At 45.0% G+C, this 16,750-nt stretch overlaps 1 protein-coding gene across 1 annotated transcript in view; it reads right to left on the reverse strand.

Moving 5' to 3' along the window:
• The window catches only part of LOC143292825 (innexin unc-9-like), a 16,989-nt gene extending 1,280 nt beyond the window's left edge, over positions 1 to 15,709 (reverse strand). Inside the window, exons 1-5 of the mRNA XM_076603862.1 lie at positions 15,453 to 15,709; positions 13,045 to 13,255; positions 11,833 to 11,976; positions 9,305 to 9,520; positions 1,840 to 2,058 (exon numbers count right to left, since the gene is read on the reverse strand). Coding sequence (XP_076459977.1) covers positions 1,840 to 2,058; positions 9,305 to 9,520; positions 11,833 to 11,976; positions 13,045 to 13,255; positions 15,453 to 15,709 — 1,047 coding nt within the window. The remainder of the gene's footprint in view (positions 1 to 1,839; positions 2,059 to 9,304; positions 9,521 to 11,832; positions 11,977 to 13,044; positions 13,256 to 15,452) is intronic.
• Between the last annotated feature and the right edge of the window lie 1,041 nt (positions 15,710 to 16,750).

Below are 16,750 nucleotides of genomic sequence, written 5' to 3' on the forward strand. Positions count from 1 at the left end.
TGAAACAAAGGATGATAATGGTGACAACAATAAAATAATAATTATGGATACTTACACAGCACTCTGTCTAGACAACTGCTGCAGGTTCTGTACAAAACATACAACTGTCTGCAGTGTGCAGAGGGAGGACAGGGGGAGGGGGGGGGAGTGAGGGCTGACGTCGTGTGTCCAGGAGCTACATGACCTAAGACACACAAGCATGCATGCGCGCGTAACACACATCAGTGATCAGCTGCACACGTGCGCAGACCCAGGAGGGAATGAACTCCAGCTTGGTGTGCGCGACCAGCCTGATTCAAACCAGGGGTTAACTTCCTAAATAGAGCAGAGGACGACAACAGGTGTATTTCCGTTAACTCTTTGGAGTCAGAAAAAGAACGCCACATGACAATGAATGATCATGACAGAGCAAACGAGCGTTTACCAAGGGATGTGACTGCACTGAGCGCTGAAAGAAAAGCTGCAGCAGTTATGTCCCTTCAAACGGGAAGGTCCCCACACGGGAAGGTGAGGTTTTCGTTCCAAGATGCGCGCGGACTGATTTATACACGCCACAACACATGTGCATTGAAACTGTTAAAATTGAACTAAAAATACAAATTAAAAAAAAAAAAAAGAGCGGATGCCTGATCTTTGGTATTCTGATCAGGCCTTGAGAGCCCACCATAGGTTTGTGTCAACCATGAGCATGCAATGATTTACAGTAATTAAACAAACAATAATTCAACACATTTGAATATAACACTAGGCAACCTTCCGTCTGAGGAGACTATGAAGTTGTGGTCAGGGTGACATTTCTGGCGCATCGTCGGTTGTGCCCTGACAGGCCTATTCGAGAATATTTGTATTTGAATTTCTTTTTATCACAACAGATTTCCCCGTGTGAAATTCGGGCTGCTCTCACGTCGCTACACTACAGCACTACCCCCTTTTTTTTCTTTTTAAAAAAAATTTTCCTGCGTGCAGTATTATTAGTTTTTCCTATCGAAGTGGATTTTTCTACAGAATTTTGCCAGGAACAACCCTTTTGTTGCCGTGCCGTGGTTCTTTTACGTGCGCTAAGTGTATGCTGCACACGGGACCTCGGTTTATCGTCTCATCCGAATGACTAGCGTTCAGACCACCACTCAAGGTCTAATGGAGGAGAAGAAAATATCGGCGGCTGAGCCGTGATTCGAACCAGCGCGCTCAGATTCTCTCGCTTCCAATGCGGACGCGTTACCTCCAGGCCATCACTCCACATATGACGATAAAGTGGAAAATGAAGAGAAAATAGAATAATTATAGTGAAAGGGAGGTAGAAGGTCAATTGCTGAAATATAATGACGACAGGAAGACAGTAGCACCCCAACTTACCCAACGTGTGTGTGTGTACGCACCTCGTGTGTGTGTGTACGCAATATCACGTGCGTGGCTTCAGTGAAGCCCTTTTTCACCCCGCTTATCGGGATCGCTTAAAGATGTTGATAATTTCGAACTGTTAAAAAATTGCTGAAAGTTTGCTTCGCAGTCCAGTTGGACATTTGATACTGATTCAGTGTACAGTTAACATTGTTTCAGGTTCCTTGCTCCTTTGTACATGGATCTTTTTTTTCTTTTTCTTTTTAATTGTATAAAATAATATGTGGATAAACGTTAAACTAAAGTACACACTAAAAAAAACAAAAAAACCCATGCACGACAACACTCCTGCCCACCCCCACCCTCCGCACCTCCTCGCCCCCATCCCACCACACACACACACACACACACACACACACACACACACACCGCACTCCCACACACGCAAAAACTGATAAACAAACAAAAAACCTCACAACCACAGCACAGCACAGCCACCTTGAGAAACTTGCGTACGTAGCCAGCCCTGGTGTTCCTGAAGAGAGCCCGGAGAACCCAGAGCAGGAAGCTGGCCATGGTGAGTGTGGCCACGAAGATGAACCAGAACCACAGGAAGCTGAAGATCTGCTCGTTGAACAGGTTGATGGGCAGGGTGCACTGGAACGTCCACTTGTGCACGTTGTTCATCTGCCGGATCTCCAGGTCACACAGAGTCACCTGCAGTGCAGAGAACAGGAACAGACAGAAACAGTGTTGTGCTGTGCTGTGCTGTGCTGTGCTGTGCTGTGCTGTGCTGTGCTGTTCATCTGCCGGATCTCCAGGTCACACAGAGTCACCTGCAGTGCAGAGGACAGGAACAGACAGAAACAGTGTTGTGCTGTGCTGTGCTGTGCTGTGCTGTGCTGTGCTGTGCTGTGCTGTGCTGTGTGGTGCTGTTCATCTGCCGGATCTCCAGGTCACACAGAGTCACCTGCAGTGCAGAGGACAGGAACAGACAGAAACAGTGTTGTGTTGTGCTGTGCTGTGCTGTTCATCTGCCGGATCTCCAGGTCACACAGAGTCACCTGCAGTGCAGAGGACAGGAACAGTCAGAAACAGTGTTGTGTTGTGCTGTGCTGTGCTGTGCTGTGCTGTGCTGTGCTGTGCTGTGCTGTTCATCTGCCGGATCTCCAGGTCACACAGAGTCACCTGCAGTGCAGGACAGGAACAGACAGAAACAGTGCTGTGCTGTGCTGTGCTGTGCTGTTCATCTGCCGGATCTCCAGGTCACACAGTCACCTGCAGTGCAGGACAGGAACAGACAGAAACAGTGTTGTGCTGTGCTGTGCTGTGCTGTGCTGTGCTGTTCATCTGCCGGATCTCCAGGTCGCACAGTCACCTGCAGTGGAGAGGACAGGAACAGACAGAAGTCGTATAGTAGAGTAGAGTAGAGTAGAGTAGAGTACGGTGCGGTGTGTACTGCATTGCACTGCATGGCTTGGCATCGTATTGTCCTGTATTGTACTTCATGGCTTGGCATCGTATTGTCCTGTATTGCACTGCATGGCTTGGCATCGTATTGTCCTGTATTGTACTTCATGGCTTGGTATCGTATTGTTCTGTATTGTACTTCATGGCTTGGCATCGTATTGTATTATATTGTACTTCATGGCTTGGCATCGTATTGTATTGTATTGTACTGCATGGCTTGGCATCGTATTGTATTGTATTGTATTGTACTGCATGGCATGGCATCGTATTTTATTTATTGTACTTCATGGCATGGCATCGTATTGTCTTCTATTGTACTTCATGGCTTGGCATCGTATTGTCCTGTATTGTATTTCATGGCTTGGCATCGTATTGTATTATACTGTATTGTACTGTATGGCAATGGCATCGTATTGTCCTGTATTGTACTTCATGGCTTGGCATCGTATTGTATCGTATTGTACTGTATGGCATGGCATCGTATTATAGTGTATTGTACTGCATGACATGGCATCGCATTGTCCTGTACTGTACTGCATGACATGGCATCGTATTGTATTGTATTGTACTGCATGACATGGCATCGTATTGTATTGTATTGTACTGCATGACATGGCATCGTATTGTATTGTACTGTACTGCATGACATGGCATCGTATTGTATTGTATTTACTGTACTGCATGACATGGCATCGTATTGTCCTGTATTGTACTGCATGACTGGCATCGTATTGTCCTGTATTGTACTGCATGGCATGGCATCGTATTGTATTGTACTGCATGACATGGCATCGTATTGTACTGCATTGCATGGCATCGTATTGTATTGTACTGCATGGCATGGCATCGTATTGTATTGTATTGTACTGCATGACATAGCATCGTATTGTCCTGTATTGTACTGCATGGCATGGTATCGTATTGTATTGTATTGTACTGCATGACATGGCATCGTATTGTATTGTATTGTATTGTACTGCATGACATGGCATCGTATTGTATTGTACTTCATGGTTTGGCATCGTATTGTATTGTATTGTATTGTACTGCATGGCATGGCATCGTATTGTCCTGTATTGTACTGCATGGCATTGCATGGCATGGCATGGCATCGTATTGTCCTGTATTGTACTGCATGGCATTGCATGGCATGGCATGGCATGGCATCGTAATGCACTGTATTGTTCTTCTGCCGGATCTCCAAGTGGCACCTGCAGAAGAGAGGAGTTTGAGTTTCTCAAAGAGCCGTCACTGCATCGAACAAATCTATGTACGCTAAAGCACATCTGCTAGGCAGATGCCTGACCAGCAGCATAGATAAATAAATGAATTAATAAACAAATAAATGGTTAAACAAATCAATAAATAGTGGAGTGATGGCCTAGAGGTAACGCGTCCGTCTAGGAAGCGAGATAATTTGAGCGCGCTGGTTCGAATCAAGGCTCAGCCGCCGATATTTTCTCCCCCTCCACTAGACCTTGAGAGGTGGTCTGGACGCTAGTCAATCAGATGAGACAATAAACCGAGGTCCCGTGTGCAGCATGCACTTAGCGCACGTAAAAGAACCACGGCACGGCAACAAAAGGGTTGTTCCTGGCAAAATTCTGTAGAAAAATCCACTTCGATAGGAAAAACAAATAAAACTGCACGCAGGAAAAGATACAAAAACAAGAGAGGCAAGGCCTTAAAGACTCACTTGTGATACGCTTTTTTTTAAAATCTAATCGTTAAAATGTGTTCTGTATTTGTTATTATAAAGTTTCGGGTTAAATGAAAAAGAAAAAAAAAGTCCAAACGGCAGATTCGAACTCCGCGTGTTCGGGTGAGAAGAAACTGTCTTACCCATTACACTATCGTGGCTCCTTAACTGACGTTCAAAAACATAATATTTAAACATGCTTTTTTAAAGGGTGATAAATCGATTGCGGTATTCGTGGCGGTGAGAACGCTGTTTAAATCATATTATTCTGGTGTATCTTGGGCATTCAAAAAATCTTTAAGGGCAATTACAATTTTTTTTAAGTCCGCGGTAAAGGTGACGTGGCTATCGCCGCAATCACACTGCAACATTTAGCCGTTTTCTCTGGATCTAGATGTACAAGTTTCAGTTAGTTACACCTGGTTGACACGGTCGATTCAATTTCTCTTTTATGTTCATTCTAGTTTTATAGTTTTAAAGTAGATATGAAAATTGAGTATTTTGTTAAACTAATAACACGTAGAGCCAAGTACAAATACTTCTTAACGTCTTATGAAGTGAAAAGGACTTCATTTTGAGAAAAGTCCAGACTGGAAATTTTTACGTTTCATCAATTCAAGGGTATTAACTCTCATGGTTTATTATTTTTAACTGTGAATTCCGACTGATTCTGTGGATATTTTTATGGCAGTTTGGGGCATAATCCAGTAAGTGATGAGGCGTTCACAAATCTTTCTCTGAATAAATATTTAACGGTCTCCTTCTCCAACTTTCCATCACATGTTATCGTGTATTGTCCATTGAATAGGCAGGTCAACAACTTGAAACAAAATGGCGTCGTTCGCGTTCGCGAAGAATATGACCACGCGCTTTGAATGTGTATAAATATGTGTACGCAACTGATTTTTGCCCATGACCTTCAGGGTTCAGCTAATAGATCTATAAAGTCCACTCGTCGTATTGATTTTAGTATTTTCCGAAAAAGACCACTTGAGCGAATGAACATAGTGAAAGCCCTGTACACTGAGAGTAAAACACACAAGCTTTTTATGCATTGTGTATAATTTCAAAATGTAATGTTTAAGATGAGAAAGATCAGTTTAAAGCAAATTAAGTCCCCTAGCATTAATTACAGATTAATTTCCCTTTTTTACTATCTGCACCAAAACGTTTGCAAAATAAATAAAACTTCCATGCTTAGCAAAAGAAGTTCCTGTTTGAACAAAAAATGATAATAATGACTGCTCTTGTTGTTGGGTCAGAATATCAGATCAAAGTGCCAAGTTTAGAGAATAAAAAAATATAAATATAACAGTAAATGCAGTTTGCATATAATTTGGCTTCTTTTTTTTATTTTTTTGTGCCCATCCCAGAGGTGCAATATTGTTTTAAACAAGATGACTGGAAAGAACTGAATTTTTCCTATTTTTTTGCCTAACTTGGTGTCAACTGACAAAGTATTTGCAGAGAAAATGGCAATGTTAAAGTTTACCACGGACACACACACACACACACACACACACACACACAGAGACAACTGAACACCGGGTTAAAACATAGACTCACTTTGTTTACACAAGTGAGTCAAAAATGGGTGGCGCTGTAGTATAGCGACGTGCTCTCCTTGAGGGAGAGCAGCCCGAATTTCACACAGAGAAATCTGTTGTGATGAAAAGAAACACAAATACAAAATACAAATAAATACATAAATGAATAAATAAATAATAAAAATAAAAACATGGGACTATGACAGTTACCTGTTAACATTTCTTGTTAACACTTTCAACATGCGGTTAACTATTGATTTGGTGATTCTGCTACTGAGTTTCCTGAAAGTTCAATGTTCTTCTGATCAGTTTTCGGGTACCCCCCAGAATAAAACAAAGACCAAAATATTGCACACACAGTTTCCTTTTGTTTTGTTTTTATCTCTTTTGACATTACCAGCCTATATGTTTTGCCTGATAATTCCTGAGGCAACTGGGATATCGTATTGAGTTCAAAAGCTGGGATTAATCGAAAGTTCTCAATCTTGATATATATAGCTCCTTGGAGAAAAGGGACCAGCCTCATTGCAATGACACGAAACGGTTGGAGGATGGGAATGATACAAAAGCAGCTTTCTTTTTTTCAACTTTTCAACGTCGAAATGTAACCACTGCATGCTCTCCACCTGCCCAATCTCTGTAAAATGCTTACCTAAAAAAAATAGATGACTAAAAAGATAAAAGAATCTCTTTCTCTCTCTCTCTATCTCTGTGTGTGTGTGTGTGTGTGTGTGTGTGTGTAAAAAATAAAAGGAATAAGACTGGGGATTAATCTAATGTTGAAGTATCAGAGGGAGAGAGCATGGTCCCTCCCCTACATCTTGGCGATGGTCTGGTTGCCAGTTCTTCAGATGAGACAATAAACCTGAGGCCCTGTGAGCAGAATGCACCCAGCACACGTCAAAGAACCCACCGGTAGCGGAATGGTCAAAATTATGCAGAAAACATGACGGCGTACCACATATACATGAAAACTCTCTCTCTCTCTCTCTCTCACACACACACACACACACACACACACACACACACACACACACAAACAGCGGCCACAGGGATTACAGCGATACATTCACTGTACGGAGAACAACAACTTGTATTTCACAGACAGAAATTTGTTGTGACTGAAGAGTAATTCGCTGCTGTACATCGTAAAGTTTACGATGATGACAGGCATGATGATGACTTGTCATGCACAGGGGCTAATCCATACCGGATGACGAAGACTGCACGACAGACACCAGAGTGTTCACGTGCTGGCATGGCCAGAGGCTTACACAATGTTCACGTGTTGGTATGGCCAGAGGCTTACAGAGTGTTCACGTGTTGGTATGGCCAGAGGCTTACAGAGTGTTCACGTGTTGGCATGGCCAGAGGCTTACACAATGTTCACGTGTTGGTATGGCCAGAGGCTTACAGTGTTCACGTGTTGGTATGGCCAGAGGCTTACAGAGTGTTCACGTGTTGGCATGGCCAGAGGCTTACAGAGTGTTCACGTGTTGGCATGGCCAGAGGCTTACAGACTGTTCACGTGTTGGCATGGCCAGAGGCTTACAGAGTGTTCACGTGTTGGCATGGCCAGAGGCTAACAGAAGTTTCACGCGTTGGCATGGCCAGAGGCTTACAGTGTTCACGTGTTGATATTGTCAGAGGCTTACAGTGTTCACGTGTTGGCATGGCCAGAGGCTTACAGAGTGTTCACGTGTTGTGTATGGCGAGAAGCAGGGGAGCTCACCGTGCAATTACTATTTTCACCTAAGGTTACGTCCCTTCGACCGATCGACCACTGCAACCCGTGGCTCCGTGTTTTCTGGAGATTGCAAATAATTATTGTTCAAGGACTGTGTGTGTGGAGAGTGGGCCTGGTGTGTTTGTGTGTGTGAATGTGTGTGTGTGTGTATGTGTATGTGTGTGTGTGTGTGTGTGTGTGTGTGCCAGAAGGAGTAAAATGGCAGAATGGTTAAGACGCTTACGCTGCCATGGGTCCCTTTTTTTAAAAACATGCGCTAAGTGTGCATGCCACACACGGGACCTCGGTTCATTGTCTTATCTATATTAATAGCGCCAAGACCACCCATCAAGGTCTAGTGGAGGGGTGAAAATACTGGCGAGTGTGTGTGTGTGTGTGTGTGTGTGTGTGTGTGTGATCTTCGGTTTAACGTCTATTCACTATAAGTGTTATAGTGTGTGTGTGTGTGTGTGTGTGTGTGTGTGTGTGTGTTATCTTCGGTTTAACGTCTATTCACTATAAGTGTTATAGTGTGTGTGTGTGTGTGTGTGTGTGTGTGTGTGTGTGTGTGTGCATATTGTACTGTATTGAATTTCTGTGCAATTTACTTATATATTTGTGTTGTTTATTTGTCTTATTTCATTTTGACCAAATATTTTAAACATACCCCTGGTAGATTCCCAAGACCCTGACTACCACACACTGGGTTAGTGCTTAGTTCACGCAACTGCTTTTTTTTCTTTTTTTTTTTTTTTTAGCAGAAGTGGTGTAGCATATATGGATCTACGGTCCCCACGCTTTGATGCCTACTTGAAACTGAAACTGACACTGGGCAAAATTGCTCTGGGACAATCTGCTCAAAGATGGTACAGTACTGCTCGAGACCTTCCCGATTAAAATAAAGAGCTTCCGTGTCTATCGGGTCTGGTTGACGGTGAGGTGGTCAGTCTTCTGTTTCAGTTCCACTGAGGTATTAAAGCGTATAGAATGATACACAACAAAACACAACACACACACACATACACCACCCACAACACCCCCTACCTCCTCCCTCCCCCCCCCATCACACACACACCACACCACACCATACCCACCACAGCTAAAAACGACACTGACGTCGCGGAAGTTAAGTTTGTGGAAAGAAATACAAGCCAACCACCTAAGCCACCCCCCCCCCCCCCAACCCCCCAGCCGGCCACATCCCCACCCCACCCCTTCCCACCCTACCCCCAAAGCCTCCACACCCACCCTTCACCAACCCCACATACACACCGTCACAGTAGTAAGTAAAAAGAAACACAAGGCAATCACCAAATCCTAAGTCTGAAAAGAAACACAAGACAATCAACACAAGGCAATCACCAAATCCTAAGTCTGAAAAGAAACACAAGACAATCACCAAAGCCACCTCCCCAAGCCCCGCCAACACACACACACACACTCTCTCTCTCTCTCTCTCTCTCTCTCTCTCTCTCGCACCCTCACCCACCCAGTCACCCACCCCCACACACCCTCACCCACCTTGGGGAAGTAGGGAGACTCCCGCCACTGGCGGTCCTTGTAGCGGCCGGTGAGGATCTCCAGGCCGAAGATGTTGAACCAGCCGCCCATGAAGTGGCTGAGCAGGAAGAACTGACACACCACGTTCACACAGTAGCCCAGCTTCACCACCAGGTACAGACCCGACAGGTAGCTGCCGTGACGCTTCCCGAAACAGAAGCAGCACAGCTTGGAGATCTGCCCACAGCAGCAGGACAGAATAGGAACTGAATGGGATGGAATAGACTAGACTAGAATGGAATAGACTAGACTAGAATGGAATGGAATAGACTATAACAGAATCCCCGAAAACGGAGTATGGCTGCCTATATGGTGGGGTAAAAACGGTCATACACGTAAAAGCCCACTTGTGTACGAGTACATACGAGTGAACATGGGAGTTGCAGCCCACGCCTGAAGTAGACTATACCAGACTAGACTAGAATGAAATAGAATAGACTAGACTGGACTAGACTAGAATGGAATAGACTAGACTACAATGGAATGGAATGGAATGGAATAGACTAGAATGGAATAGAACGGAACAGACTAGAACTGGAGTGGAATAGACTAGACTAGAATGGAATGAAATAGACTATACTAGACTAGACCGGAATGGAATGGAATAGACTAGACTGGACTAAACTAGACTAGACTAGACAAGAATGAAATGGAATAGACTGGAGTAGAACAGAACAGAACAGAATAGATCTTTATTACTAAGTGTATCTGGGTCATAAGGAATAGGGGGGGGGGCCGGGGGGGGGGGGGGGGGGGGGGCAATGAACACACACAAGGTGACGATAACAATGGTTATTCTGTTGCTCGTACTTAGCCACGTGGTTACCCAGCAAACAAAAAACACAGCTCGGAGATCTGCCACCAACATTGGTGATATTGATGATGCAGTGTCCCGTCGGTCTGACGGATGAGTAGGCAGGCAGGCTTATTTGTCGGTGTGTGTCCTCATATGGGAGAAGAGGCCGATTCTGGATGCGCAGCACTTCCCACTGGTGTTGCAAGGGAAAACGTCTCCAGAAGTTGAGCCCTGCTTCCTTTGCTCACGCTTCTCCTTAATGGCCAGCATTCTCTTGTTTTCAAACGTCGTTATGCCACTAGAGCACAGCATCCTCCAGCGACAGCGGTCAAGGGCATCAGTTTCCCAGGAAGCAATGTCTATGTCACAGGCTTTGAGGTTTGTCTTCAAGGTGTCCTTGAAGCGCTCACAGGGTCTTCCAAGTTCGCGGTGACCCTCCTTCAGCTGGCCACACAAAAGCATATTCGGGATCCTGCTGTCTGTCATGCGGACAACGTGTCCTGTCCAGCGTAGCTGGCACTGGATCAGCAGGCTTTTGATGCTGGGCAGGCCGCTCCTCTCTAGGACCTGGAGGTTGGAGACACCATGTCACATGTTCGGTGCAAACACCATGTCATATGTTCCCCTGCCTGAGCGGAAGCCGCACTGTGCTTCAGGGATGACTGTGTTGGAGACATGGTCAACCACTATGTTCAGTATGATGCGGGCAAAGATCTTGCCGGCAATGCAGAGGAGAGAGATTCCACGGTGGTTATCGCAGGATGTTTTGTCTCCCCTCCGCTTGTAAATGCGGACAATAGAAGCATCCTTGAAATCCTGGGGGACCTCCCCTCTCTCCCAGATAGACTGGAACAGGGCTGTCAGCTTGTCTGTCAGCACCTTGCCTCCATAATTGTAGATGTCAGCCTGCCACCAACATTGATCATACTACTGCTACTAGTACTACTACTAATGAGAATACCAATACTAATACTAATGATACTACTACTACTGCTAGAAGGGGAAACAAGAAGAAGAATGATCATGATGATGACAATAATATTTCTTTTTGATAATACTAATACTAATGATTATAATGATGATGATACCGGTTGGTTTGTACTGGTGCCACATAACTATCAAGAACTTCATGGAAGCGACTCTTTACACCCCACACAAGGGACACAACATCCCAGAAGGGACACAACAACCCACACAAGGGACACAACACCCCACAAGGGACACAACACCCTACACAAGGGACACAACACCACACAAGAGACACAACACCCCACACAAGGGACACAACACCCCACAAGGGACACACCACCCCACACAAGGGACACAACAGCCACACAAGGGACACAACACCACACACAAGGGATACAACACCACACACAAGGTACACAACACCACACACAACACCACACACAAGGGACACAACTTACCACACAAGGGACACAACTCCCCACAAGGGACACAACTTACCACACACAACACCACACACAAGGGACACAACTTACTACACAAGGGACACAACACCACATACAACACCCCACACCTGGGACACACAGGGAACACAACTAACCACACAAGCGACACACAATGGACACAACTTACCACACAAGGGACACAACACCCCACACAAGGGACACAACACCCCACACAAGGAACACCGACATCCCACACAGCACCCCCACGACACCCCCCACACCTTCTGACGGATGCGGACCATGACGTTCCAGTGGTACTGGCGATGGGCGTCCAGCCAGCGGTCCATGTAGTCAGCGATCTGCTGGACCGTCTCCGTGTATTTCAGGTCGTCTCCCAGCTGACTCTTCAGCGTCAGGCTGACGATCTGTGCAACGTCATCATAGTGGTGACGAGACAACGTTGATGATGATGATGGTGGTGGTGGTGGTGGTGATGTGATTGTGATGATGATGATGATGATGATGACGTGATGATGGATGCGATGATGATGATGGTGGTGGTATGATGAAGTGATGATGATGATGATGATGATGGTGGTGGTGGTGGTGGTGGTGGTAGTGGATAAAATGAGGACGACGTGATGGCAGATATGAAGATGGTGTGATAATAATTGTGGTAATGGATGTGATGATGATAATGAAGAGGACATGATGATGGATATGGTGATGATGCTAATAATGATGATGACGATGTGACGACAGACGTGAAGATGGTGTGATGATGATACTTGTAATGACGATGTTATGATGGGTGTCATAATGATGTAATGATGAGAATGAGGAGGACGCGATGATGGATGTAATGATGGATGTGAATATGATGCGGATGATGACAGATGTGATAATGGTGTAATGACGATGATGTGATGATGGAGCTGATGATGCAATAATGACGATGTGACGATGGAGCTGATGACGTAACGATGATGATGTGACGACGGAACTGATGATGTAACGATGACGATGTGATGATGATTCTTCCTCTTCGTTCGTGGGCTGTGACTCCCACAATCACTCGTAAACACGAGTGGGCTTTCACGTGTGTGGCCGTTTATACCCTGCCATATAGGCAGTCATACTCCGTTTTCGGAGGAACGATGTGATAATGAGTGTTATGACGATATGTGTAATGATTATGAATGTGATGATAAGGGTGTTGATGATGTATTGATGATGTGATGATAATGTGATATGTTTTTCCTTCACGTATGTCTGTGCGCGCGCGCGTGCACGCGTGCCTGTGTGTGTGTGTGTGTGTGTGTGTGTGTTAATACATGCGTGTGTGTGATATTATTCTGCCATTACATTTTGTGAAGACGTTACATAAAACTGAACACACACACACACACACACACACACACACACACACACACACACACACACACACACATCTAGCCCCCACACCTCCCCCACCCCCTCACCCCCAGACCCACCCTGTCCAGGTCCACCCCAGAAGCCCCGCTGAGCATCCTCCAGCAGATGCAGGGCAGCTTGAAGAGCAGCGCCATGAAGAGCAGGATGATGGGCACCCACTGGTAGTAGCTCAGCTCGCGCCGCTCGCGCTCCCAGCTTGTGCCGGGCACCTGCTGCTTCATGGGCACGTAGTACGTGTTCCGCACCCAGCAGTACGTCTTGGCGTAGGCCCTGCGTGTGCATACACATGTACACCGAGATCAGTGCGTCAGTGAGACGTCAGTTCTCCCTCTCTCTCTCTCTCTCTCTCCCTCTCACCCCTACTTCTGGGCAATACTTATTCTTCATCTAGCAGACAGTTTCCTTTACTCAGACTGCTGGATAATATTTATTCTTCATCTAGCAGACAGTTTTCATTATTCAGACTGCTGGATAATACTTATTCTTCATCTAGCAGCTAGTTTCCTTTATTCAGACTGCTTGATAATACTTATTCTTCATCTTGCAGTTTCCTTTACTCAGACTGCTGACTATTATTTATTCTTCATCCAGCAGACAGTTTCCTTTACTCAAGACTGCTTGATAATACTTATTCTTCATCTTGCAGTTTCTTTTACTCAGACTGCTGGCTAATACTTATTCTTCATCCAGCAGACAGTTTCCTTTCCTCAGACTGCTGGCTAATACTTATTCTTCATCCAGCAGACAGTTTCGTTTATTCAGACTGCTTGATAATACTTATTCTTCATCTTGCAGTTTCCTTTACTCAGACTGCTGGCTAATACTTATTCTTCATCCAGCAGACAGTTTCATTTACTCACTCCAAAGTTGGAACTCACTCGCACATTTCGGTGAGTCCATCACCACCTTCTTCATTAAAACTGACACAGGAAAGTCTGGAGTTGTACAGGCTGTGGGTGAACCAGTTTACAACTGCATTCAAATTACCGTATTCAGTGAGTGAGCGAGCAGATATTTGGTTTAAAGAGCATTTCTGTTTGAAAAGGTCACAGTACAATAGCATGAGTAGCATGTGTTGGTCAGGACAGTGACAAAATGTTTATTATCCTAGTCGTTCTGTACGCATTTTCAAAGGTGTAACATGTTTCTACAGGCAGACAATTTAAACACTGTAGCATGAATTGCAAACAAAGCAAGGAAGTAAGGACAATGCAGCTGACAAACGGAAACGAAAAGGGAGTCGTGTGATGGAGAGGAGAACATTTATCAGTTTCAGTTTCAGTTTCAGTAGCTCAAGGAGGCGTCACTGCGTTCGGACAAATCCATATACGCTACACCACATCTGCCAAGCAGATGCCTGACCAGCAGCGTAACCCAACGCGCTTAGTCAGGCCTTGAGAAAAAAAAAAAAAGAAAAAAAAAAGGAGGTGAATAAATGATATATAATATTTATCAGAAAAGTGAAAAAAAAGAAACTAGGCTTTGTATGCGCAGAAGAGTTTTACGGGACAGTATGTACTGCGTTCTGCTGGCCACAGGCTTTAAATGATAAGGCAAACAATCACTAGGTAACATGATCTGCACTTTAACGACATGAACAGCGTCACTAACAGCAGATAACCAACTGTTACATGGAGTAAATAATATTTTCAAGTTCCCTCAAGGCGTTTCCTGAAATAGACACGTCTCTCCTTGTCTTGCCTTGTCATGTCTTGTTTTGTCCACTACTGCTAACTAATACTCGTTCTTCATTTCACCAATCTCCTCCCTAATTATTATTATTTTGCTTTGGTTTCTTTGACTGCTTTTTTCCCCCTTGATAAATTATTTAAACACGTAGTCCCTGCCAAAACAAGTACCTCTGATACACCAGTAGCGAAATAATTATACTCCTTTTTACCCTCAGTGTGAGTAGAGAAGGATACAACAATAAAGAAAAAATCGATTCGCACCAACAACATATGGTTTTTCCATCAGCCTGTGTATAAAAACCGTTTTCTGGCGACGGATTTGGTAGTCTTGAGGGGCGACACGGCGAATGAGAGCAGGTGATGGAACGGGGGCTATAGTTTATAGTTCATGCGGCAATGTTTAAATTTCTACCTGTAGAAACATCCGTCATATATCAATTCCGCGTTTGTTTGTATGCACAGTACGACAGGACCTCGCATAAGACGTTCTCGTTGTCCTGTCATGTTCCTTGCAATTGTATTGCGGTGACATTTTCTAAATAAAACATTCACTGTTTTAACGAAAGGGGGTCGCAGGGTTTGGGACGTGTTGGAGGAAGGGTGTAACAAATAATCTGACTTGAAGCTGCCGGCGCATGCGCGCACACACCCACACACACCACACGCACGCACACACACACACACACACACACACCACGGCCATCCCCCCCCCTCCTCACCCTCCCCCCGCCCCTCCGGCCCTCTCCACACGACCCCCTATCCCCACCCCCACACACCTGACAGCAGCATCGGTATTGACAGCGGAAATGCACTCGATGGGTGTTCCAACATACTGTCCTCCGCCAACAAAAATGGCAAAGGCGACAAGGATGGTGACGGTGTACAAGTGGTTCAGACGGTCCACATGGTCGTCATCATGGCTGGACTGCAGCCTGGAGTAGGTAGCGAACCCCGCCACCAGGGCGCTGATACTGGCAAGACAACAGGCAGTTTCAGTTTGAAGGAGTGTGTCAAAGCGTGCATGCTCATCCATTTACACGCTACACCACGCCTGCTTAAAACAACGTGTTGGTCCGGCCTTGAGAGGCAAACACAAAAAGGGAAAGCTAAAAAGAAAATAATAAATAAATAAATAAAAGAAAAAAAAGGGGGGGGGGGGTGGGGGGTGCAATAATATGAAAATGAATGAAAGCAATTAGACGAAATAAACAAATGACAGTATATGCAGTAAAATAATAGTAAACTGAAAGATACGTAGAAAGCACGACATGACACGACAAACACATGACAAGACATGGCAGGACAATGCAAGACAATACAAGACAAGAATTATTTTTATTTCTAATGGACAAAAAAATCCCACAGGTGGTATACCAAAATAATGAAAAAGACATAAAAACAGGACGATAAGTTTTCAATAAACAAAAAAAGGGAAAAAACAAACTGGAAAAGAGAAATAACCGTGAGTGAATGACTAGGAAAAGGGAGAGAGAGAGGGGAGGGTGAACCGGGGAAAGGAGAGAGAGAGAGAGAGAGAGAGAGAGAGATTCGGTTTCAAAGTCGTGTCAAAGCGTGCGGACTGGTCATTAGACGCTACATCACACTTGTTTAAAAGGCGGTTTTGGTCAGGCCTCGAAGAGACAGAGAGTGGGTCACGTGGAGACAATGAAGAAAAGGTGATGAAGAGAGAGAGAGAGAGAGAGAGAGAGAGAGAGAGAGAGAGAGGCAGACAGAGTGGGTCACGCGGAGACAATGAAGAAAAGGTGATGAAGAGAGAGAGAGAGAGAGAGAGAGAGAGAGAGAGAGAGAGAGAGAGAGAGAGAGAGAGGCAGACAGAGTGGGTCACGCGGAGACAATGAAGAAAAGGTGATGAAGAGAGAGAAAGAGAGAGAGAGAGAGAGGCAGACAGAGTGGGTCACGCGGAGACAATGAAGAAAAGTGATTAAGAGAGAGAGAGAGAGAGAGAGAGAGAGGCAGACAGAGTGGGTCACGCGGAGACAATGAAGAAAAGGTGATGAAGAGAGAGAGAGAGAGAGAGAGAGAGAGAGAGAGGCAGACAGAGAGAGAGAGGCAG

Source organism: Babylonia areolata, chromosome 1, assembly GCF_041734735.1.
Source record: "Babylonia areolata isolate BAREFJ2019XMU chromosome 1, ASM4173473v1, whole genome shotgun sequence".
Taxonomy (NCBI): Eukaryota; Metazoa; Mollusca; class Gastropoda; order Neogastropoda; family Buccinidae; genus Babylonia; species Babylonia areolata.